General features: G+C 48.3%; 3 protein-coding genes across 3 annotated transcripts in view; 2 read left to right on the forward strand and 1 right to left on the reverse strand.

Annotated features, from left to right (window-relative positions):
- Positions 1–12,377: 12,377 nt before the first annotated feature.
- On the forward strand, positions 12,378–13,337 carry LOC135816816 (uncharacterized). Its single transcript, XM_065329916.1, has one exon. The coding sequence runs from the start codon at positions 12,378–12,380 to the stop codon at positions 13,335–13,337; it is 960 nt and encodes a 319-aa protein (XP_065185988.1).
- LOC135816817 (integrase/recombinase xerD homolog) lies at positions 13,337–14,221 on the forward strand. Its single transcript, XM_065329917.1, has one exon. It carries the CDS (start codon positions 13,337–13,339, stop codon positions 14,219–14,221), a length of 885 nt encoding a protein of 294 aa, XP_065185989.1.
- Positions 14,222–24,298: 10,077 nt separating this feature from the next.
- LOC135817787 (uncharacterized) overlaps positions 24,299–25,586 on the reverse strand; it is a 73,291-nt gene continuing 72,003 nt past the window's right edge. Inside the window, exon 49 of the mRNA XM_065331028.1 lies at positions 24,299–24,698. Within this exon, the coding sequence (XP_065187100.1) occupies positions 24,618–24,698 (81 nt within the window). The 3' untranslated portion in view covers positions 24,299–24,617. The remainder of the gene's footprint in view (positions 24,699–25,586) is intronic.

Consider the following 25,586-nt stretch of genomic DNA (forward strand, 5'->3'; position numbering starts at 1 on the left):
TCTCATCCAGACGGAAGTAGATTCTCACACTCTGACAACTCGTACTCTTGCATGCACCACATACCATAAACGTCACACATCACACCATACTCGCACGTACACTTAGACCATATATGACATCAGACACTGGACTCTATGAGGCAAGAACCAAATACAACAACATGCGTAAATCATACTCGCCCAAAATTTCGCAACAATAGTGTCAAAGTCTAGGGCAAGCAGAAAGTATCTTGTCAGGCCCTCAAGCCTACTAGCTATTCCCTTCACGTAGACTAAGACCTGATGAGACTGTTGATGCTTATGGAGCAGACCTAAAGAACCTCTTTGTTCAAGCCGGAAATGAAGATAATGACAACAACCAGATGCTCTGTTCGCAGTTTATTAGGGGCCGTCCGTAAATATCGATGTTTTTTTAGAGACGATATTGGTGCGTCTGGGGGGGGGGGAGGGGGTTTGAGCCATGTGCGTCTTTTCGAGCATCAGAAAAATATCGATGTAAATATCTGAAGTTTCGCCGATCCCTGCACGCGGACGTCTAAATGGCTATACAAGAAATGTGAAACCAGCTTCCGTTCGCGGAGCTAAAACTCGCGACACAAGAACAAAATCAAGAATTGGAAGCTGTACGCCCATGGCGAATTTCAAGAGCAAAATAATGAGCTATTGATTGTGGAAATCGGCCGAACGATGCCTGCAGGAGACCTTTTTCAAGACGTAGAGGCAGTGCGAACAAACACGGACGAACTCCACAAGAGTTTCCAGTCTTCACGGTCTGAACAAGGATTTGAAAAAATTCAAGCCCGAGCGTAGCCGCTTTGGCTACACCAGTACACGATGAGTTGCACTTTGAACGCTTTTTTCTGCAAACTTGCCATCTTGGGTTCATATTATTGACAAAAAAAGGAAAAAAATGAGCATCCAAAAATATTGATTCCATGATCTAGATGTACATGTGCGTCTTCTGGGGGGAGGGGGTCAAGGGAGAGAAGCACCAATATCGTCTCTAAAAAAACATCGATATTTACGGACGGCCCCTTAGTGGCCTCCCAAGTGATATTATGAGGTAGGTTCGCTGGAGCATGGCTGGAGAAGAATTCAAGCGTTCTAAACTAGCAGATAGAGTTCGGGCATTGAGAGCATTTGAGCAGGAGTCACGTGGTCATCGTGAAATGCCGGCCCATGGCGGCCGTAATGTAACAGCAGCAGTATCAGATCAATCAACCAAGAAGTCTGTTCTTTGTTTCCAATGCAATGAGTCTGGACACATTGGAAGGAACTGCCCTCAAAGGCATCAAAAGAGTAGCAGCAGGTATTTTTGTGTTTTTTTAAATTATTTTACTTGGGCATTCCCAACAGACCCTAAGGTCTTCTTACAGGGTGCCTAAGGCCCCGGTCACACATGCACTTTTTTTGGCGGTTCCGCTTTGGCTGAAAGTTTGGATTTCGCTATGCCAAAAAAATGCGAGCGGACCCTCCGCTTTGGCGGAACCTGCATGGTGATGGCTTTGGAGTTTGGTGTGCTACTTCTGCACTCAGTTCTGGTGTTGTTTGGTTGCCGTTTGGTACTCAGTTTTCATAATTATTGTTCTTCTTTGCCAATGACCTGTACGTTCTGGAGATCTCGCGAGCAATACTGCATCGTTATGAGTGGATAGTTGGTGAGGGAATAACTCCGAATCCGTCTCCCAACGAGTCATTGGCCCCGATCGCGGACGATCTCCAACTCTCTCCTTCTCTCTCCAAGCAATACGTCCACCAGAGTATGCAACATTAGGACTGCAACCAGGGAGTAGTAGAGTACTCTGCCACACCCTCACTGCAGCTGCAGGCATCCACGCAGTCGCTGGGTCGATGATGGATCATGGAGGAGGCAACGACACCCTGCTATAAAACTATTTGAATTTGATGTTGATGTAAACTAAACTAATATTCAAATACACCCGTGCTGGGCCGCAGTGAATGTGCCCCAAATCCACGAGTGTACTTGACACGAGACATTCAGCAGCCTGTCAGCGATCCACGATAGCTCTACTTGTACAAGCGAAGGTCGCTTCAACTCGGACAAGAACATCTAAAATTTCATAGGATGTGCTGAATTTGCATTCTCTCCGCTAAAAGGAGCGTTGAGGAGCACAGTAGTCTACATGTATGTGTGACCGCTGCATCGTGTGGTCCGCCAAAGCGGCTGCGGTAGTTCCGCTTTCCGCCTCCGCAAAAGCGGTGCAAGCTTTTCATGTGTGACCGCGGCCTAAGATGAATGAATGTGTTTTAAAAGTTCCTGGCGAAATGAATTGGGGTTATGATTAGTGCGAAGGGATTCGGGAAGCGCATTAAAGCAAGGCAGCAAATGACAGACCATGCCGATCTACAGCAGACTACAACAGGACCTACGAATTTACAGTAAACATACAATGGAAACAATCGGAGAGGGAAACGACTGATAATAAGGCAGCGGCATCGATGGCTTGCGTTCACGGTGATGGTGAGACGCAGGAAAAGGAAGAGAGTGAAAACGATGCGGATGACGGAGGAAGTTGTGATTCGAGTACTGAAGGAGGAGGTGAGCTGAGTGAGGATGAGAGTGAGGGTGTGTGCGGGAGTCGAGATCGTGTGCGTACGTTTCGTTATAGAAAATCTTCAGTGTACGATCAGTTGGTCTCTAGTACTGACTGTTGTCATACTTATTCTGATTCATGTTTTTTCTGTTTTGTGCCGTGCTCATGGTTGTCTGGTGCAATTAAACGTTTTCGAAGCTATTTGTCAGCGTATTCATGAGCCGAATGTGTGTGTCCAGAAAGATAGTATTATTAATTTATTACCCTAAAATTTTAATAATAGCTATGAAAAGTATGAATGCCGCAGACATCACCACACAACATGACAATTTGTTCAAGGTTTTTAGATTGTGTGTTTCCAGAATCGATTTACAAGCTCCGATCATCAGTTGAAATACGGAACTAAAGTGATCAAGGGAAAAACAAAGGTTAAAAATACAAAGATTACGCGGCATGTGTCACACTTCTTTGGATTTTTAACCTTTGTTTTTCCCTTGACGAACAAGAAATCGTACTTCGAACTAGTTTTCGCACAACACTCCTCAGGAAGCTACGTTGTACTAATGAAAAACAATCCAGAAAGATACTAATAAAGAGAAATGGAGTGAGAAGAAACAACACCTATGAAAATGATAATCCTAGCACTAAGGTAATACAGGAAAAAACTGCGAAAGCACTTAACGAACTTGTAAAGACTAATAGTATACTGTGACACAAGATATGACACCATGGCCAACCAGGGCCAAACAGACAGAACAAGCTGCTACTAGAACAATTTCAAACGAATAATGCTGTCCTTCTGGACACACAGATTAGGCTTATGAATACGTTGACAAACAGCTTCTAACACACTCAACTGCAACTTATAACCATGACGATTCTTCTTTTTCTGTTTTGTGCCGTGCTCGTCATGGTTATAAGTTGCAGTTGAGTGTGTTAGAAGCTGTTTGTCAACGTATTCATAAGCCTAATCTGTGTGTCCAGAAGGACAGCATTATTCGTTTGAAATTGTTCTAGTAGCAGCTTGTTCTGTCTGTTTGGCCCTGGTTGGCCATGGTGTCATATCTTGTGTCACAGTATACTAGTAGTCTTTACAAGTTCGTTAAGTGCTTTCGCAGTTTTCTGTTATTACCTTAGTGCTAGGATTATCATTTTCATAGGTGTTGTTTCTTCTCACTCCATTTCTCTTTATTAGTATCTTTCTGGATTGTTTTTCATTATTATTTCTCCTTTATTCACTTCTTTCGAAGGCGATAAGCCAGACCCACCGGGAAATATTTCCATGGGTGGGACAGCAAAAAGAAAGTGAAAAAACAAAAACAAAAATAAATAAATAAATAAAACCTAAAAACCAAAGGGACAAGAACTAGTTGAAGGAAGAGGAAGAAAGGAAAGAAACTCAATCCGAACTCCAACATCAAAACAATAATAAAGAATTTGCAGCGACAGGCAAAATACATCAACCAATGAAGGGAGTAGTAACAAAGGAAATATCAGTCTTTATCAGTCGTTATTCAAGTCTCTTAGCTATTGAACATGCAAACGCAGCAGAGGTGCATCTACATGTTAAGGATAGTTCTCAGTATTTTAATCGAACCTTGAATAGCCTCCTGTTGCACAATAGCCAGGTCTCCTCCCTGCACAGTCCGAAGGCATTGAGGAGTCTCCCCCACCAAGCCTCCCAGGGCACCGACAACCACAGGGACCACGTCAACCTGGTTGAGGGACCAAATCCTCGAAATCTCCCGCTTCAAATCATAATATTTCGAGCGCTTTTCAGCCATTTTCTTATTGATGTTGTTCTCACCAGGAACGCTGATGTCTATAATGTAGGCGATGCGCTCCTTGTCATCAACAAGGAGCAGATCGGGCCTGTTTGCTGATAGTTTCAGGTCAGTTGGGACCGAATACTCCCAATAGAGGCGATACTGATTACTCTTGACCAATGCCTTGAGCTGGTGGTCGAATCGTGAAGCACCAGTAGGTAGATCTCGTGCTTTACACATTTCGAAGTGCACATACTTTACTATCCGGTTATGTCGTTCAATGTAACTGGTCCGAGCAAGAACTGGGCAGGCACTGACAATGTGGTCAATTGTTTCTAAGCTGCCCTTGCAAAGCCTGCAATTGGCATCAGTTCGAGGAATTGACTTCATGATGGCGTATTGGTAAATTTTCGTTTTGAGGGATTGGTCTTGTGCTGCCATAATCATGCCTTCAGTTGAAGGTTTCAGTGTCCTTGATTTCAACCACATGAAGGTAAGCTCCTTATCTAGGCGATTCTCCTCCAATCGGCTCCAATATCTCCCATGCAGCGGCATAGTGGAAAGTGTTTTGGATTTTCGCTCAGCGCACGCTTGTTTAATGGTATGCTTATTGGGTAAAGCTGGTCCAGCTGCTGGCAGATCCAAACTCGACAGGAACTTAGCGGCCTTTGCAGTTATTGAGTGGCTTTTTGTTGTAGGCTTTTGTTGATGATACTGATAAAGCAGGCTTATTCTGTCTATTGGGCTGGTACTCATGTAGCGGGCCAGGCCACACATGCTCCGGCCGTGCATATCCTCACAAGAGACCAAGCCCCGGCCTCCATCTCCCCTCTTCATGTAGAGCCTGTTGACTGAGGCTTTGGGGTGGTGAAATCCAGACGCAGTCAAGGCTGATCTTGTCACTCGATCTGTGGTCTTGATTTCAGCCTCGGTCCAATTTACGATTCCATAACTATATGTCATAACCGGCAGAGCATACGTATTGATGGCCTTGATCATGTTTCGCGCATTCAATCCACTGTTAAGAAGCAGATACAATCTCTTTTTGTATTCTGCAGTGAGTTGCGTCTTGAGCTTCGGGTGAGGTATCATGGCTGCTTGCACTACTCCAAGGTACTTGTATGTTTCATTGAGTCGTAGCGACTCTGCAATGGTCTCATCGCCAACCTGGATAGAGCATCCTTCATCTGGTTTTCCTCTCCTGACGTGCAGCACGGCACACTTGGCACTTATTATTATTATTATTATTTGTAAGAAAGGGTTTGCTCCCCACACCGGAGCTCGCGCTATTCCGCCGACTTTACTTGACACTTGACTGACTCACGACTGCCATCCAGAGCACACGAGAAGTCCATCGAACCTTCGACTCGGCAAACCTGCAAGAAAGCACCACTCCCTGCTCAATACACAGTGTTTCGGGGAATTCACCCCTCATCAGTTGAGCTTGAGTAGGCTGAGGAAGATTGTGCCTGAAGAGCACCACTTATATAGTGCTCTCCAGGCACAAACATCACCAGGGATACAAACTTACAGAGACGCTCCGTTTCCAGCGCGACAAACACCTCGTGAACACCAGATAGCAGCGTGAGTCAGTGTCGCTCCTGGACGGCGAGACAGACGTCGAGGACCCTCGGTCATTCGCAACGCTGTCACCTCCAAACCAATTAGTAGCAAGCCCGCGCTGGACACAACAGTACGAAGTAGTGGTTGCGACTTCGTGAGTCAGTCAAGTGTCAAGTAAAGTCGGCGGAATAGCGCGAGCTCCGGTGTGGGGAGCAAACCCTTTCTTACAAGTCATCGCCGAAGTCGCAACCACTACTTCGTATTATTATTATTATTATTTGAAACTCGGGTATTGAGCCGATAATAAAAGTAGAAAGGAAAAAGACATAATTATGGAAACGAGTTAAGGGGGCACATCACCCAAAAATTTCATATGGCATTCAATTGACCGTAACTTTGGTGTTTCTCAGTGGATTTGAGTGAAATTTTGACCACACACTCCTGCCACTATGCTGGCCCTCAGGACATGATTTACAAGTTCTTGCGCCTCACTGACAGGCTTTCCAGGCCGGAAAAACTCAAATTTCCGGCATAGTGCCACGGTGTGCGAGCCACCCAGGAGCCAAACAAATGCATTAACAATTTTTTCACATTTTCGTGCTCATTCTGTTCGTGCGCGGGACCCAAACCTAGAACAAGTCCAGAAGCAGCCATGGGTGATGGGGTAGGGCCCCTCAACGAGGCCCTGGAATCTGTCACAACGGAACGAGTGGGCGTTCTCTCACACACTCCCACAGACCCAAGTCAATTTTTGAATTTTTTTAGGTTTAGCACGTGCTACGAGGTCGTACCTTTGATACAACATCCAGTGCTGGGACCTCCACAGCAAGCCATTTCCACAGCGCTGCACACCAAATCCAGGATACCCTCAGAAACCGGCAAAGATTACCACTCACGTTTCACTACTGCCTAGTCCTGAATCCTACCTGACTTCTTGACACGACTCAAACTTTCCAAAGTCACTAAATCAGCGTCAACTACAATAATCAAGCCACATATCTGCAACGTCACGAGGGTGCTGGCAAAAGTCCTGCTGCACGGCGGCGGGCTTTGCCTGCCGCCGTGCAGCCCAATACGTGGCTCAAAAACCTGATTTTTTGGACTTGGAGCAAAATTCTGCACACTTTCACGTGTTTCCATGATACGACAAGTTGCGCACGGTCTGCTCACATTCAAATACAGTGCTGCCAACAAATGACAGCGTGCAACAAAAAATCTTTCCTTGCAAGGGCACATTTTCGGCCATAACTCTTGAACGGCCGGTCAGATCGGGACACAATTTTCAGAGAATTTGCAGCTATTCATGCTCTTTCAACTGACGTAGCACTCAATATGAATTTACAAATTCGATTTTTCAGCGAAATTTTGCTTGATGTGCCCCCTTAAGAGTAACTCTCCACCACTTTAACTAGATACTATATACAGTCAGAAATTGCAACAACTAGGCACAAAACTGACAGAGTACTGAGACATTCGACGTTCTGACACCTAGCTTCAACACATCTCCGTAGCGCTAACCGACAGACTTCCAACTTGGAAGGTTCAAGGTTATGGAAAGACCAAAGAGGGGAAGGCAAGCGCAACGAAAACGAGCACAAGCTACAGTCCCAACGGAACAAAGAATGTCGATTGTCACTGGACGATGACGAGACCAGTAGGCGATTTGACAAAGCGGTCTAACTACAATTCGAAGCAGCAAAGCAGCACACCACCCAACTTGGGTGGGTCAAAAATATCAAAGATAAGTTAAGAAGGGGGAAGCTTTGCGAGAACGAATTGTACCAGCCGAAATCTTAACTCCTACAGTACTCCTCATGCATGACATTGTGATGGACTAGTTGACTACAAAACAAGTTGTTTCACACGACGTACGTTTCGCCGTATGGTTCGTGACGGCTCATCAGGTGTGCAATTTGAAACTCGGGTAGTGAGCCGATAATCAGTGACAATAACAATCGACAATCGACATTCTTTGTTCCGTTGGGACTGTAGCTTGTGCTCGTTTTCGTTGCGCTTGCCTTCCCCTCTTTGGTCTTTCCATAACCTTGAACATTCCAAGTTGGAAGGCTGTCGGTTAGCGCTACGGAGATGTGTTGAAGCTAGGTGTCAGGACGTCGAATGTCTCAGTACTCTGTCAGTTTTGTGCCTAGTTGTTGCACTTTCTGACTGTATATAGTATCTAGTTAAAGTGGTGGAGAGTTACTCTTAACTCGTTTCCATAATTATGTCCTTTTCCTTTCTACTATTATCATTATTATTTATTATTTGAAACTCGGGTATTGAGCCAATAATAAAAGGAGAAAGGGAAAAGGACATATGGAAACGAGTTAAGAGTAACTCTCCACCACTGTAACTAGATACTATATACAGTCAGAAAGTGCAACAACTAGGCACAAAACTGACAGAGTACTGAGACATTCGACGTCCTGACACCTAGCTTCAACACATCTCCGTAGCGCTAACCGACAGCCTTCCAACTTGGAAGGTTCGAGGTTATGGAAAGACCAAAGAGGGGAAGGCAAGCGCAACGAAAACGAGCACAAGCTACAGTCCCAACGGAACAAAGAATGTCGATTGTCACTGGACGATGACGAGACCAGTAGGCGATTTGACAAAGCGGTCTAACTACAATTCGAAGCAGCAAAGCAGCACACCACCCAACTTGGGTGGGTCAAAAATATCAAAGATAAGTTAAGAAGGGGGAAGCTTTGCGAGAACGAATTGTACAAGCCGAAATCTAAACTCCTACAGTACTCCTCATGCATGACATTGTGATGGACTAGTTAACTACAAAACAAGTTGTTTCACACGACGTACGTTTCGCCGTATGGTTCGTGACGGCTCATCAGGTGTGCAATTTGAAACTCGGGTATTGAGCCAATAATAAAAGGAGAAAGGGAAAAGGACATATGGAAACGAGTTAAGAGTAACTCTCCACCACTGTAACTAGATACTATATACAGTCAGAAAGTGCAACAACTAGGCACAAAACTGACAGAGTACTGAGACATTCGACGTCCTGACACCTAGCTTCAACACATCTCCGTAGCGCTAACCGACAGCCTTCCAACTTGGAAGGTTCGAGGTTATGGAAAGACCAAAGAGGGGAAGGCAAGCGCAACGAAAACGAGCACAAGCTACAGTCCCAACGGAACAAAGAATGTCGATTGTCACTGGACGATGACGAGACCAGTAGGCGATTTGACAAAGCGGTCTAACTACAATTCGAAGCAGCAAAGCAGCACACCACCCAACTTGGGTGGGTCAAAAATATCAAAGATAAGTTAAGAAGGGGGAAGCTTTGCGAGAACGAATTGTACAAGCCGAAATCTAAACTCCTACAGTACTCCTCATGCATGACATTGTGATGGACTAGTTGACTACAAAACAAGTTGTTTCACACACTTTCACACGACGTACGTTTCGCCGTATGGTTCGTGACGGCTCATCAGGTCCAGTGACAATCGACATTCTTTGTTCCGTTGGGACTGTAGCTTGTGCTCGTTTTCGTTGCGCTTGCCTTCCCCTCTTTGGTCTTTCCATAACCTCGAACCTTCCAAGTTGGAAGGCTGTCGGTTAGCGCTACGGAGATGTGTTGAAGCTAGGTGTCAGGACGTCGAATGTCTCAGTACTCTGTCAGTTTTGTGCCTAGTTGTTGCACTTTCTGACTGTATATAGTATCTAGTTACAGTGGTGGAGAGTTACTCTTAACTCGTTTCCATATGTCCTTTTCCCTTTCTCCTTTTATTTATTATTATTATTATTATTATTCAAAGGATCAGTCGGGGAAGTGAACTGCCTGAAAAGAGAAAAAACGCCAGACCCACCAGGACTCGAACCTGGGACCCTGCTTGTCATGAGCAATGCTCTAACCACTGAGCTATGGGACCAGGCTGAACCTAGAAGGCGCTGGCAAGTTTTTCACTCCAAAGGCAGCTCACAAAATCGGTTGTGGCGACAAACGCGATTAGGCCGGCTGTAGGGACGCTGTAATGTCGCACTCGCCCCAGCACCATTCAAACAATTCCGTTTGGCAGTTCACAGCACGAACTTCAACAAAGCCCCGTGAATGCGTACTGGGGGAAGGCTAGACAGCATGTCTCTAGACATCAATAGGCATCGTATGAAAAGCCAGTCAATAGCACAAAAGAGCGAAAGCCTTTGTCACGGTTCGGTTTCACTCGCGCACCGGGCCCGAGCTGCCAGCGCAAACAAATGCTGGGCGCGAGCTGGCAGCACAAACAAACACCCTACTCACACGAGACCGTTGGGCCAACGGATAGCCACAGCCATCAAAAACAGGAACAAACCCATCCATGGCTCTTTCTCTTGCTAGCTGTGCTGCTGCGTGCATCCAACTGTTTTGCAATTTCTCGGCAAATTCTTGGTGAGATTTGAAATTTCTAAAGTTCCGCAGTCGTAGGAGATCCTGAGCCGTCACCATGAGCTCCGTGCCATCACTTTCCGATCTCCGCCAACTCAAAGTCGACGGAGTTGAAACTCGACTGCGAGAACTGGGGCTTTCTTGCTCAGGCAATTTTAGAGCCCAGGTGAGCTGTCTGCATGAGCATTTGTCGGCCCAGGCAAGAAACAAAGCTAATTCTACGAGCCAGGTCGCAAAAAAGACCACTCGTCGGCGGGCTAGTCCTGCGTCAGTCCCGGCCACTCAAAGCCCCGCGGCCGCGACCCAGCCTGACTCGTCGCCCGCGCCCGCGTTCACGTCGCAGCAATCTGCCGAGATCTCTCGGGTCGTGCAAGATGCAGTGGCGTCCTGCATGACATCCTTGACAACATCGATGGGTCTACCGGTGGTACCTCCACATGCACAGCCAACAGTAGCAGCAGCAACAGCAGCACAGCGGGCTGGTCCAGTCTCGGGTGATGTTGTGGTGCCAGAGCCTGAATATGTCCAGCCTTCACTGGCTTCAGCACTAAGACCAGACCAGGAGAGTCTCTTCCTGGACGGCGATTTGCTCGCCCCAGAGCGTCCACCATCCATCCCATTGCCTGCCCTCAGCGACCATCTCACGGACAAGATTATCAAACGTGAGTACGTTGATTTTGGTAGGGTACTGGGAGAGCTGGCTTTTGATACGAGCATGGGTCCGGACAGTGGGTTCACCCTGCAGGGGACGGGGGACCACATCACCCTTGTGCCATCTGCCATGTCGTCGTCATCCCGTCTAAAGAAAGTTGTAGACTTGACATCGTGGTTGGAGGCGTTCTCAGCCTTCGCCCAAGTAGCCCTCCACCACGACCCCGGCAGAGGTCCGGAATTATTCAAGTATCAAAGCACAATCGTGAAAGCGGCCGCACGCTATACATTCGGTGCGTGGTCTGGCTTCGACATGTCGTTCCGTGCAAGAGCTGCACGCAGCAAATCTAGCCTTGTCACGTCATCCGGAACTCTGGTCGGAGTGGTTTACAAACTCCATCCTGCCTCCCTGCCGTCACTGCAACCGGGAAGGTCATTTAGCAGTTCGCTGCCCCCGCGCCCGTAGCCTAGCTTCACCGTCTGACGGGCCCGCAGCCAAACGCCCCTTTCCGGCACAGCGGTCAGGGGCTACCGCTCAGCCAAACGCCCCAGCTGTCTGCCGCGACTACAACCAAGGCCGCTGCCAACGCGCAGCCTGTCGCTACGGCCACCAGTGCAGCACATGCTTTGGCAGCCACCCTGCCAAGTCATGCCCAGGAAAGCCAGCCGCCGCCAGCCGCGACCAATAGCTCGCAGTTGCCCAGCTTGGAGACTCGGTCACTCCAGTCACTCACCAGTAACTCTACACTCACCCAGGCCAATAGCACTCACACACTCTACCCAGCTGCTCACATCTCTCCTACACGCACCCTCGCTCACGAGCCAATCCATTTGCACACGCCTGTAACCCCCATTAACGTTTCTTACCTGCATGACGCTTTGTGTAAGCATCCTGATCCGGCTTTTGCCTCATTCGTAATACATTCTTTGTCTTATGGGTTCGATGTTGGGTTTGCTGGTCCCCGTACCTTCAGAGTCTCTCGTAATCTCAAATCAGCGATTGAGCACCCTGACATTGTCGATGCTGCCATCGGTCGTGAAATTACCGCAGGTCGCATGGCCGGTCCCTACCAAGAGCCCCCCTTCCCACTTACACAGGTCTCCGGTTTGGGTGTGGTTCCCAAGAAGTCACGGTCGGTGCAAAAATGGCGCTTGATTATGCATCTGTCAGCACCACAGGGCCACTCAGTGAACGATGGTATCCCTGTCGACAAATTCTCTGTACAGTACTGTTCGGTCGACGACGGCGTAAATCTCGCACGGTCCCTCGGCCGCGGCTGCCATCTGTGGAAGGTCGACCTCCAAGACGCATTTCGCATTTGTCCAGTACGGAAAGAGGACTGGGAACTATTATGCCTGTTCTGGTGCGGGCAATATTACGTAGACAAATGCCTACCCTTCGGCCTTCGCTCATCACCGTCGCTGTTTAACAAAGTCGCAGATGCCCTCCAGTGGGTCATGTCGCACAACTTCGACGTAGCCCCAGTCATCCACTACTTAGACGACTACCTTGGTGGAGCGACGGACTCTATCGGCGCGCAGCACCAGCTTGACCGTGCCCTGGTAGCCTGCCACGACTTAGGCTTCCCGGTCAATCCGAAAAAGGTGGAAGGCCCTAGTACAACCCTGACATTCCTCGGTGTCATGCTGGACACAGAGCGCTTCGAAATCCGCCTCCCATCTGACAAGTTAGAAGACCTTCTCATTGCCCTCAAGGCTTGGCAACATACCCGCCCTACCGCCCGCAAGTCTGAATTGTTGTCCCTGATAGGTCACCTCAGCTTTGCCTGCAAGGCGGTCCCTGCGGGCCGCATGTTTCTGCGCCGCCTCATTGATCTCAGCACAACGGTCCCGAATCCAAATGATTACATCAGAATCACAGAAGATGCCAAAGCAGACATCCAGTGGTGGCTTGACTTCCTCCCTGCCTGGAATGGCGTCGCCTTCTTCCTAGAACCCACGTGGTCAGCCACCGCTGATATGGACCTCTACACAGACGCATCTAGAGCCATCGGCTATGGTGCTTTCTTCGCCGGCCGGTGGCTCCAACACCGGTGGCAGAGGCACCAATCCCAGAGATCCATCGCGTGGATGGAGCTCTTTGCCATCGTGGCCGCAGCATCCACATGGGCACCGCAGCTGCATCTGAAGCGCATCCGCTTCCACTGCGACAACCGTAGCGTATGCGACATCTGGCTCCGCTCACGCACAAAGTGCCCCGACTTAATGGCGCTTGTACGCACTTTGTTTGCCATTGCTGCCCGACACAACTTTCACGTCATAGTCTCCCACATCCCCGGCACTGACAATGCGATTGCTGACTCTCTGTCTCGGTTTCAGATGGCCCGATTTCGCCGACTGGCACCCACAGCAGAAGAAACGCCATCTCCGGTGCCCGAGAGCACCTACTCCCTCTGATGTTGGAGGGTCAGGCCTACCAGTGGCTAGGCCTGTCAGCGTCTACACGTGCCACATACGCGACAGCCTGGAAACGACTGCACCAATTCTGCCAACTAGTCGGCACCAAGGTGATTACAGACACCATCATGCTGGCGTTTGTAGCCTACCTGGCGCGTCAACATGCCGCGTCAACCGTCCGCTTGTATGTGTCAGCGATCCGGGCAATCGCCAAAGAAAACGGCAAAGATCTCTCGTCGCGAAGAGTGGATCTCGCAGTTCAAGGAGTGGCACGTGCACAGGCCAACCGAACTAAAAACGCCAGTAAGCCAATCCTCCTGCCCCACATGGCAGCTATGCGCAATGCCCTGATACGGTCTAACCTCAACGCGACCGACCGAGCCATGGTATGGGCAGCTATTTGCCTGGGCTTCTTTGCGTGTCTCCGGGCAAGTGAGTACACTTCCACAACCGCCACAACCATGTCAGACGGTGGCCTCCGAACAGAAGACCTCTCCATCACGCCGCAGGGAATACAGGTCACAATCAAAAAGTCCAAGACCGACCAACTCGGCAAGGGTCACTCCGTCCGGCTCACAACCACCAACTCAACGGTTTGCCCGGTCAGAGCCATGCATACCTATCTCTCCAGACGCCCCAACCTGCCCAATAGACCACTGTTCGTTGACAGCTGTGGCAAGTTCCTAACTGCACAAAGACTCACACGTCTAATCCGTCAGCTCCTGAGCAGCGCAGGGTACCCACCTATCCAGTATTCACTGCACGGCCTCAGAGCCGGAGCCGCAACCACAGGAGCAATGAGCGGCTTCACCGAATCCGAGATCATGAAACTCGGCAGATGGCGTAGTGCCTGCTACAAGAACTATGTTCGCTGTGGAAAGTAACTGTTCACCGTCTGCAGGCGCGCAAGCGCGCACAGCCACACCCACATACACGCACCCGCAGACACATACACACGCACGCACACACCCCCACGCATGCACACACACATGCATGCACGCGTACGCGCACCCGCAGTCTGACACCGCACAAGCATGCATGCAGGTACACACGCTGCGCACACGCTGGTACGCCCATTCGCGGACGTAATCACTCACGTTCTAGCACTGACTGTGCACGCACGCCTCTGATACTTATGATAAGTTATCTGCACCACTCAGTTGCTGTGCTATAGCTCCCACCTATGGCATCATGCCACCCCATTGCTTTTGCCGACTACATGCGATTCAAACCCTTATCGGTGTCACTAAGGGAAAACAAACATACGAACGGCACGCATTTGAACTATGTACATGTAGCTGAAGCGCTTGAATATCACACTAAGCCTCTTAGGTGATTCCGCTGACCAACGCAGAATTTGGGGGCATTCGGCGGCTTGGTCTGATTCCTAGCTTGTTGGTAACCGGCTTGAGGTTTCCAAGGTTGCTATGACAACATGCAGTCATGCGCAGGGCCACCCAACAGGCATTTGGGGGCCCAGGAAAGACAGAAACGCGTTGCTAGGCAACAGCAAAAGCGCTCAGCGAGTATCACGCTACTCATGCAGCGCGCACGTTGGCTTAGGGTATCACGCTACCCTTGCGCTGCGGGGTACCACATTGCCCCTCGCTGGAATCAGACCCGCGCCCCGGATACCTTGCGCTGGCCTCCTGACGGCCAAACTCAACCAACTACTTGTGCGCTGTGACTGGGGTTGTGCATGTATTAGCAACATAATGTGGCCCAGGTCGGCAGACTTTCAATTAGCCAAGCGAGCTACTCAGGCCAGGGTGCATGATCACTATTCGCAGCACTTATCGTCCATGCAGCAGTCGGGTTAACACGTGCCACACATACTGATGGCACTTGGGTCTTTTTCCCTCCCCCAGGGGACCAACCACGGTCAGTTTCTGGAAACTACCAGAGGTGAAAGAAAGTGATTAAATTTGGAAAGGATTGGGAGAACTTCAAATTCAAAGATTTTTTCTCTTTTCAGGCAGTTCACTTCCCCGATTGATCCTTTGAATTTGAAGTTCTCCCAATCCTTTCCAAATTATTATAATTATTATTATTATTTTGCTTGTTCGCGTTGGCATCAACCTGCATAAAGCAGGTATATAGCCTTCGCTTAAGCTGCCATAAAAAAGAAAGCTCATCCTTAACTTAACATTGTTTAGTAAAGTAATCCAAATGTCACTGCAGCTCATCCTCCGTATTGCCATATTAAAATTGTTGTCTCCTCGTCGAATATTTAAATGTACTTCTGATCAAACATTAATGCAAGAAGTGCAAACTAGGCTGGTCCTGCAATACCTTACACTTCCCTTTCTTTCTTGGCTGTAGATATGTTGTGCCTGTTTTCATGCTGCCATGTTGCCACTTGCGGTTATACACCCAGTTTTTCCCTCATTCATGTGTCCGTCAGCGCGAGGGGTTTTCCCCGGCTGGCTCGGTCCAGATAAATTAATATGACTGTAACAGGGTGTCACACCTCATCCTTACACGCTTAGTCATACTCATTCCTCTGACTCATACTATCTCACCTTGTGTTCGTCTCACCTGCATCCTGTATCATGGCTATGTTCCTAATAGACTGCATCTTACCTTCCACAACGTCTCACCGGTTACACTGGTAGCAGAGGATGGTTTTAATAGGCTTCATTTTGCTGCTCTGTGGAGTGATTGCCCTCGCAACCTCCGAGATTCGGAGACAGGTACGGCAGCTGGTCAATTCTCGGCTGCAAACGACAAGTGACCAAGGTGAACGACTACCTGCTCAAGCCAGGAACGGACAGCCTCATCGACACAACCGCTACGTCAAGGAACCAACCGTGTGCAACGGTGATGCGTCGGAATTCAAAGAATGGACTTTCGCCATAGATCTCGCCATATGGTCGCTCCGATTGGAAGACCCCAAGCAGCAAGTAGACTATGCCGCGGGATTCCTCGGAGGCAACGCAAGGCTGTGGCTTATTGCCGCGCTCGATGCTCGCGAAGAATTTCCAGACTGGCCATTGCTGCGAACAAAGTTGGAGGATGTGTACGGTCCATTACACGACAAGGAAGGAGCACGCATCGGTTTCTTCTCGATATGCCAGCGAGCAAGGCTGGAAGAATACGTCACCGCGTTCACCAGGCTCAGTTTACAGGTTTCGGAGCTGGATGAACATTCTAGAGCCCTTCTGTTCGTCCAGGGACTGCTTCCAAACCTGCGGGTCCAGGTGCTGAGAGAGCCTCCCAGAAGCCTGTCCAAAGCCGTACGAGCGGCCGTCCCTGCTGAGCAGTCGATGCGGACGTGGCACTCGGGCTACACGCGGACGCCGCGGGAACATGGGCATGGCTCACAAGGGCCTTGGTCGCAACAACGGGATGCGCGCCCCAACCCGCCCCTGACTCGGCAGTTCTGTAGCGACTACCTGACAGGGCAGAGGCAGATCGTCTGATTTCAGTGCAATAAGCCTGGGCATATCGCCAGGGATTGCGACCAACGAAAACTGAAGAGCACAGCCCAACCAGCACAACGGAATTTAAACGATGGACGCCAGTAAGAAGAGGGGTGCGATTACTGGCTAGGCAACCAGCATCCAGGAATAGTGCACCAATTCCGACCAGTAATAGATTGAGTATGTTGGAAGGTGAGGAGCCGTCCAGCGAAGTAGAGGAGACCACAGAAGTAGACGCAGCAGCTACTCCCCACCCAACCAAGGTAGAAATTAGCATGGGGAACGTCACTGCAGAGAACGGGCATGACCTGTTACGCATGCAGGGAAAAATCAACGGCCGCCGCGTCAGGCGAAATAGCACGTCATCGTACATTTGAGATCAGCGGGAAGAAGATGACGACGTCCACTAATTTAGTAACTGTGCACACGAATCTGCTGTGTGTGTGACTCTGTGTGTCAGCTATGATATCATCTTCTGTGGTTCCATGCCTAGCATGTACGTCTGAACCATCCTGCAAAGTTTGAATGACGTAGGTTGAGCGATCGCTCCGCGAAATATACTTTTTGAAATTCTCTTCATAGTATATCTTCCACCATTGAAATTTCGAATTTCTTCAAAAAAAGTGCTGAGAGGGGTGGCTTGCAACCTCGATATGGCTCGTTCCAGGCATGCTTTGGAGCCATCTTCTGTTCAAGTAGTGGCGGGGATCTGCCCTGCAACTGCTACAACAAAAAATGATTCGATCTGAGAAAGGGTGAGACCGCGAATCTCGGTTGAATATTGAGTATTTCAAGCCTTTTCATGACGAAGATGGAGTTCTTTTTGGAGATGGACGTCGCGGCAAAGGACATGGTGTCCGACGTCTGGCGTCTGGTGAAGCCAGGGATCATTTGTCCAGTCAGGTCGGCAGCCTAACCGTCGGTAAGCTTGTGTTGGATCCCGTTCTGCTCGATGTGGTAGATCACAAACAATTTGATATCGCACAAATTGATCTCAGCATCGTGCATACGGTATTTTATATTCAGAAAATCCCAAAGTGTCTCTGTGTGGGCGTCCTATGCCACGAGAAACTCCAATCAGGCTCCTATGTCCTCTGCCTTCATGATTGAATGTCCCCTTCGTTTGAACAACGAACACAACAATCGAGGACGGCTTTGCAATGAAAAATACAGCTATACTGGAGCTGAAAAAAGGAAGAAAAAAACGTGCTCAGGATGAGACTCGAGTAAACGCATACTCTCCCAGCAGGTGAAACGCAAATTTTTGTGAAAAATGCGTGACGCCGACTGACCAGTAATTTCGCCTGACGGGTGACAATGCTGATAGACTCTGGGTCAACGCATGATTGTATATCCGAGGACCTCGTCAAGAAGCTTAAGCTTCCAACGACAACCACGACCGATGTCCTCAACGTTACGCTAGCCGATGGTTCTTCATGCTCCAATTCCACGCAGATTACCGAACCACTCAAGACGGTCGTTGGAGACTTCAGTGAACACCAGAAGTACCTTGTATTCCTGCTAGCACGTTGTGATGTCATCATCGGCAAGCCATGGCTGACGAGGAATAATCCGCTCATCGATTTTCGCCAGCGAACCGATTATGTGCCAAGCACAACGCAAGCACACTGCAGCGAGATAGCCTCATTCGCAGCCGCATGTGGAGGCATTCATTATTTCCGGCTGTCAGGCTCGCCTTGCACTAAGAATGGGAGCAGAGGGAATACTCGCAATTCTGGAGGAGTTTTCGGATGTATTTCCGGATGAACTGCCCAACCAGCTTCCTCCAAAACGAGGAGTGGAGTATGAAATGAGAGTGGAGCCAAACCGCCTTCCCATGCCCCCTATCGCCTGCCAAGGCCCGAGAATTGCTCAAGAGAGGATTCATTCAGCCAAGAAAATCACCATACGGCGCGCCAGTGTTCTTCGTGAAGAAGGCAACCTTGTGCCGACATCAGCATGGATTTCCTCATGGCGCTCCCCTTAACAGCCAGAGGTCATAGCGCTATATTTACCTTCGTTGATCGACTCACGAAGTATGTCCACCTCGTTCCGACAACAGTGCACATTGATTCGAGAGAAGCGGCACGATTCTATGTCGATCATGTGTTCTCCGCTCATGGCTTGAGCAAGACGATAGTATGCGACCGGGACCCAAGGTTCATATCCGCATTCTTCAAGGACGTGTTCACAATACTGGGAATTGAGCTGAAGATGAGCACAGCGAACCACCCATAAACGGATGGAATGACGGAACGTATAAACAGGATAGTGGAAGACACACTGAGGACATTTGTGAATCATTGACAGAATAACTGGGACGAGCTACTCCCCCTGTGTGGGTTTGCAATTAATAACTCTGACCAGGCCTCAACCGGCAATACACCATTCTACCTCAATTATGGTTGTTACTCGATAACACCGTCTAGCTTGGTAACGCCTCGGAGTTCCGAAGTGGCAGTGGTCCCAGACGGATCATCTTTCTGGATCGATAACCGCGTCGAGGCGCTACAGGAAGCACACTATGCAATAATTGCAGCACAAGCACGGCAGGCATTATACGCTGACCGTGATCGAGTTGTAGACAACCTGAAGGAAGGAGATGAAGTCCTGGTCTTCAGAGATTTCCTGTTAACTCCCGGAGAAAGAGATAGACCATCTGACAAGTTGCGGCTCAAGTGGTATGGTCCCTTCAAGATTCAGAAGGTGGCTCCCAATGCGTACAGGCTTGTCTTATTGTGAACCGTACGTGTAACAGGGCGTCACACCTCATCCTTACACGCTTAGTCATACTCATTCCTCTGACTCATACTATCTCACCTTGTGTTCGTCTCACCTGCATCCTGTATCATGGCTATGTTCCTAATAGACTGCATCTTACCTTCCACAACGTCTCACCGGTTACACTGACGGTCCCAAGTGATGTTTGTCCTGGCCTATTTCTGGTAGCCGAATGAACACATTCTTTCCTCCTGGGGCTCTGTCCCCCTGTCGTTGCTCCTCTTTTTCTTCTGCATTCCGGTTCACATCTGGCTGCGGCCTACTACCTCTCACTTTGTGTGCTCCTGCCTTCGTTGTCTGTGTCTATGTCGGTATATTAGTGTAGGTGGAGAGAGAGAATGCTGTCTCAATTTCTTGAGTACAGGTCGTGGTTTTTCGAACCACACTTCATGCTTTATTCTATTGCCATCATGCAATGATGCCTATTTGGTTTGCGGTGTAAACATCAAGAAATCACTTGACATGTCCGGTAACTGTAAATAATAATAATTATGGTGTCCGATGTAGTTCAAGAGGCTTTGGCTGAGCCCTGGGAAGAAGCAGTTAGATCCGTAGGGCAAGGGAGGCTGTAGTAGGTGTATCGTGGCTGTTAGCTGAGTAAGCTGCCATTGCGCCAGAGTCGCCCATGCAGCTGTTTGGGCTGTCCAGCGTGCAAGGTGGCCAACATGAGCAGTCCAAAACAGATCCGGGTCCGCAAGGACTCAGGGAGTTATTTCGCTGACGTGGCTGTAAGCTGAGTAAGCTGCCATTGCGCCAGAGTCGACCACGCAGTTGTTTGGGCTGTCCTGCATGCAAGGTGGTCAACATGAGCAGTCCAAAACAGATCCGAGTGCGCAATGACTCAGGGAGTTATTTCGCTGACGTGGCTGTAAGCTGAGTAAGCTGCCATTGCGCCAGAGTCGACCACGCAGTTGTTTGGGCTGTCCTGCATGCAAGGTGGTCAACATGAGCAGTCCAAAACAGATCCGAATGCGCAATGACTCAGGGAGTTATTTCGCTGACGTAGCAACTACTGGTACAATCGTCTCCACGTTATGTACGGCAGGGCTGAGGTCGATGGCGTATCGCGGTTGATGAGCATGAGTTGGTTCTTGTTCGAGGTGAGAAGGCAGCCAATTTCCTTCAGCCAGGATGCCAGATTGGTAATGGCAGTGGTTAGATCCCCTCCTCGCAAACAAACTTGGGATCCAGATGGTGGCAGCCTATCACAATGTCACTAGCAAAGTCCCGGTTGAAAACGGTAGCTCGAAAGATTGAGGCGATCTTGTTGGTGTACAATACGGATAAGAGAGAACCGACAACACCCCCCCCCCCCCCCACGGGATTCCACGGCAGTAGCAGGCTACATCAGAAAGATGTACCTACCCTACACCTGGACATGCTGCATGGGGTCTGACAAGTAGCTACAAAACCACTAGATGCAATCAAATACTTTTGACATGTCGACGAATACGATACCTATGTACAGTAAACTTGGCTAATAACGACTGCGGATATAACGACAGTTCGCGAATAACGAAAATATCTCCATGCCCAGAGCAAAGTCCATTCTACCTGTATACATATAATGAGACTTCGGGTATAACGACACTTCGCGAATAAGGAGACTTTTCTGATGCCCGGCCGATTGTCGTTATACGCAAAGTTGACTGTATTTGCATTTCGACTTGGCTAGGGACCAGCGGTTAAATTACGTTGGGCAAATCGACTCACTGGAAGGAGAGACTGTGACTGACTGCGATATGCGACTTTCTATTTCTTGACCACTACTTCAAGAATGCAGGATGTACTGTAAAAGCCATATATATAACGAAGTGCTAACTCTAACGAGTTAACGAGGAGAAATCTGTCGTTAAAATAGAAATCGTTATACAGAAATCGATGCATACACTGTCCTATTCAGCGTTGAGAATGAGTGAGAATCGTTACCTTTGGTACACGTAAACTAGTCAATTTTGGGAAATCGTTATATACGTCAGGCGAAATAGCACGTCATAGTACATTCGAGATCAGCGGGAAGAAGATGACGACGTCCACTAATTTAGTATCTGTGAACACGAATCTGCTGTGTGTGTTACTCTGTGTGTCAGCTATTGCATCATCGCCTGTGGTTCCATGCCTAGCATGTACGTCTGAACCATCCTGCAAAGTTTGAATGACGTAGGTTGAGCGATCGCTCCGCGAAACATACTTTTTGAAATTCTCTTCATAGTATATCTTCCACCATTGAAATTTCGAATTTCTTCAAAAAAAGTGCTGAGAGGGGTGGCTTGCAACCTCGATATGGCTTGTTCCAGGCATGCTTTGGAGCCATCGCCTGTTGAAGTAGTGGCGGGGATCTGCCCTGCAACTGCTACAACAAAAAATGATTCGATCTGAGAAAGGGTGAGACCGCGAATCTCGGTTGAATATTGAGTATTTCAAGCCTTTTCACGACGAAGATGGAGTTCTTTTTGGAGATGGACATCGCGGCAAAGGACATGGTGTCCGACTTCTGGCGTCTGGTGAAGCCAGGAATCATTTGTCCAGTCAGGTCGGCAGCCTAACCGTCGGTAAGCTTGTGTTGGATCCCGTTCTGCTCGATGTGGTAGATCACAAACAATTTGATATCGCACAAATTGATCTCAGCATCGTGCGTACGGTATTGTCACGTCCCAGAAACGTGACTACTGCTGCCTGATAGTCCTGTGACAGCAGGATCTACCTAGTGAGTAGCTCTGTGCTGAGCTGTCACGCCCTTTTGGTACAATGTGGTTTGGCCAGTGTCTTGTCCCACGTGCTTAGCATGTAGGTTGAGCGACACGCGCTTTCCCACGTAGGTGACATGCCTTCTTGGCATGACACGTCATGTGATCCAAGGCCGGAACCTGGTCAGGTAGGTTCTCGCGTTGTACGTTTCCTGGAAGTTCTTCACTTCCTGGAAATGTGACCCCAGGCTTTGTGCAAAACCACGTCACTACGACGTTCTACAGGTTTCCACGATGCCTCGGTGCTTCGTGCAAAGAGCCAAGACTAATATGACAGTGTATATCAAGAGCTAAGTGCAAGGCAGGAGACGTGTGCAAGAACCAAAACCGTCACCGCGCAAGAGGTCAGAGTATCACACAAGCAAGACCAAGAATGCAGCAGAACTTACCATAAGAAGCCGCTGAACTATGGCACGTTGGGTGAGCGGGCTCCCCAACGTGACCCTCATATACTCACATTGTACTCTGACGTGGGTGAGCGGGCTCCCCACGTCCCAATTTGGTCTTTATTCTCTCGATGTCTTTCTTTCTCTTTCTTCTCGAATGATCACCGTACGTATATTCTGCATTTCTGCTGACTGGCTGCGCACAGTCCGGTTTGACTTGTTCTGCTATTTCCTGGAATTACCTCGCCATGATCACGCCATTATATCTCTGAAGCACCCTATAAAAGAAGCTCTCATTCTCTCTTTTACTTCAGTTCTAGTTCTAGTCTAGTCTAGTCTAGTCTAGTCTAGCAGTCGAGACTCGGTCTCAGCTCTCTGTCTTCGTTTACTTTGAGCTCGGATTTGATACAACTCACAACGTAAAACTAACAGTCTCTGTCTGTTGATCGTGTGGGGTTGAACTTGGACCAAGCCAGCTATATTGGTTGGCCCCTGGGTTGTGTTGGGCTTGTCGTGAGGCCACACGTCTATATTCAGTCGCCGCTCGTAGTGATTTCGGGGTCCGGTCACTCTGAGCCAGGGACGCGACAGTATTTTATATTCAGAAAATCCCAAAGTGTCTCTGTGTGGCCGTCCTATGCCACGAGAAACTCCAATCAGGCTCCTATGTCCTCTGCCTTCATGATTGAATGTCTACTTCGTTTGAACAACGAACATAACAATCGAGGACGGCTTTGCAATGAAAAATACAGCTATACTGGAGCTGAAAAGAAGAAGAAAAAAACGTGCTTAGGATGAGACTCGAGTACACGCATACTCTCCCAGCAGGTGAAACGCATTTTTTTGTGAAAAATGCGTGTCGCCGACTGACCAGTAATTTCGCCTGACGTGCGCCTCGTTAGAATAACGGCTTTTACAGTAATGGGATGAAGTAAAGCAGGGCGCTAATTCTTTGGTAAGGATGGATCACCATTTTCGAATCGCTGCCTTTCGCGCAAAAGTTTAAAACTGCTTGAACTTCTCCCGTAGCAAGTGAGGTAACAGTATGCAGCTGTAGTACTTGATTATTTTTGTAAAGTTAGGAGCAAGGATCTGCGCTAATCAGTAAAGCAGGACTCCATGAATGTCATCACTGCCTGTGGCCTTATGCGGATCAACAGCTTTGAGGCAATTGGCGACGCTATGAACACATACAGGCTGCAAGTCTCAAGCTTTCCATTTGTACTGGACCAACAAGTGGGCAGAGAGACGTTGGACGCAGCGGATCACGAACCACCTCTCCAAACCCATAGGCAGAGTATTTTCAGGATTACAATGACTAGGAGTCTTGTTTGATTACGAATCAGGCAGCGATGTAAAGAAATTATGCATAGAGCTGCTTAAATAAAAAAAATTTCACGGTTCGCGTGAGACTCGGCTGAAAGCCGAGTTTTCCGCATCCGCCGTGGGAACGCCACCACCCTCTAGGATCAGAGGCGCAGATGCAGCGCCTAAACGGTGGGAGGTGAGTAGATCAGACCCACCACCAAGTGAGCTGCTTAGGGTGAATAATATTCGAGGAGGCACGCCCAGATGAAGGACAAACTTGCCAAGAGAGTCAGACTATTTCAGATCATAGAGATGGATGAAGGATGTAATAATATTGAATGGGACTCCCTGAGAAACCAAGAAGCCTTCAAATGACTTCCATAGGTGGGCTTTTCAACTGTTGTTATTCCAGTCAAGAAAGACTTCCACAGATCTGTAAAGTCATATGATGAAGAGAGAAGGTGGTTTGTGGAGAAATCACAGAAATTCCTGATTGTATGAAGTGTAGGCACTTTAATGTAGTGTTCAACCAAAGTTGCATGTAACTGAAGCACAATGCACTCACTGAGATATTCTGCTGGTCCTAAATGCCTCTGGTGGTATGACAACCAATACCAAACACTGCTGTGCCAACAGCTAGAGGTCTTCACGAGTTAAAGGTCTGACAGCAGGTTCATCTCTGCGTCGACGAGACAGCCTGGGCAAATCAAGGTCACTCTGAAAGAAAGAAAGAAAAGCACAGCAAAGAGCCAAGCTCCAAATGCATCTGCATCACAGCATACATTGACACCGGTCAGGTGCTTCGCTGCTTGAATTTATCTATAACATGTCATGTGAACGCAATGCATATAACCTTCCTGAAGTTCACTCACAGGCCAGTTACTATAGCAGAGGGACAGTTTTACGTTGAGCTGGAAATACTGATAGTAATAGCATTATCAGTTTTACGTTGAGCTGGGAATACTGATAGTTATAGCATTATCAGTTTTACGTTGAGCTGGAAATACTGATAGTTATAGCATTATCAGTTTTACGTTGAGCTGGAAATACTGATAGTTATAGCATTATCAGTTTTATATTGAGCTGGAAATACTGATAGTTATAGCATTATCAGTTTTACGTTGAGCTGGGAATACTGATAGTTATAGCATTATCAGTTTTACGTTGAGCTGGGAATACTGATAGTTATAGCATTATCAGTTTTATATTGAGCTGGAAATACTGATAGTTATAGCATTATCAGTTGTACGTTGAGCTGGGAATACTGATAGTTATAGCATTATCCGACAGAATACTCATGTTGAGGGCATGTTCAACCTGAGAAACATCTCGGGCATCATCTCACTCTGAACCGGTTAAATACGAGAAAATAATAATATTATTATGTTAGCCATTGTAACGATTTCCATCAGCCACCGCACCATAACTACGCTGCTTACTCTTTATCATTGTAACAATAGCTAAAAAATAATATTCTCTCTTATCAGCCAACAATCTTGGATGCCGAAAACTCGGCCTCTAGCCGAGTCTCACGTGAACCGTGAATTTTTTTTATCCCGCCAAACAACTATGTTGTCTCTCCCCCCTCTCTGGGTACTCCACTTA

Source organism: Sycon ciliatum, chromosome 5 (genome assembly GCF_964019385.1).
Source record: "Sycon ciliatum chromosome 5, ocSycCili1.1, whole genome shotgun sequence".
In the NCBI taxonomy this organism is placed as follows: Eukaryota; Metazoa; Porifera; class Calcarea; order Leucosolenida; family Sycettidae; genus Sycon; species Sycon ciliatum.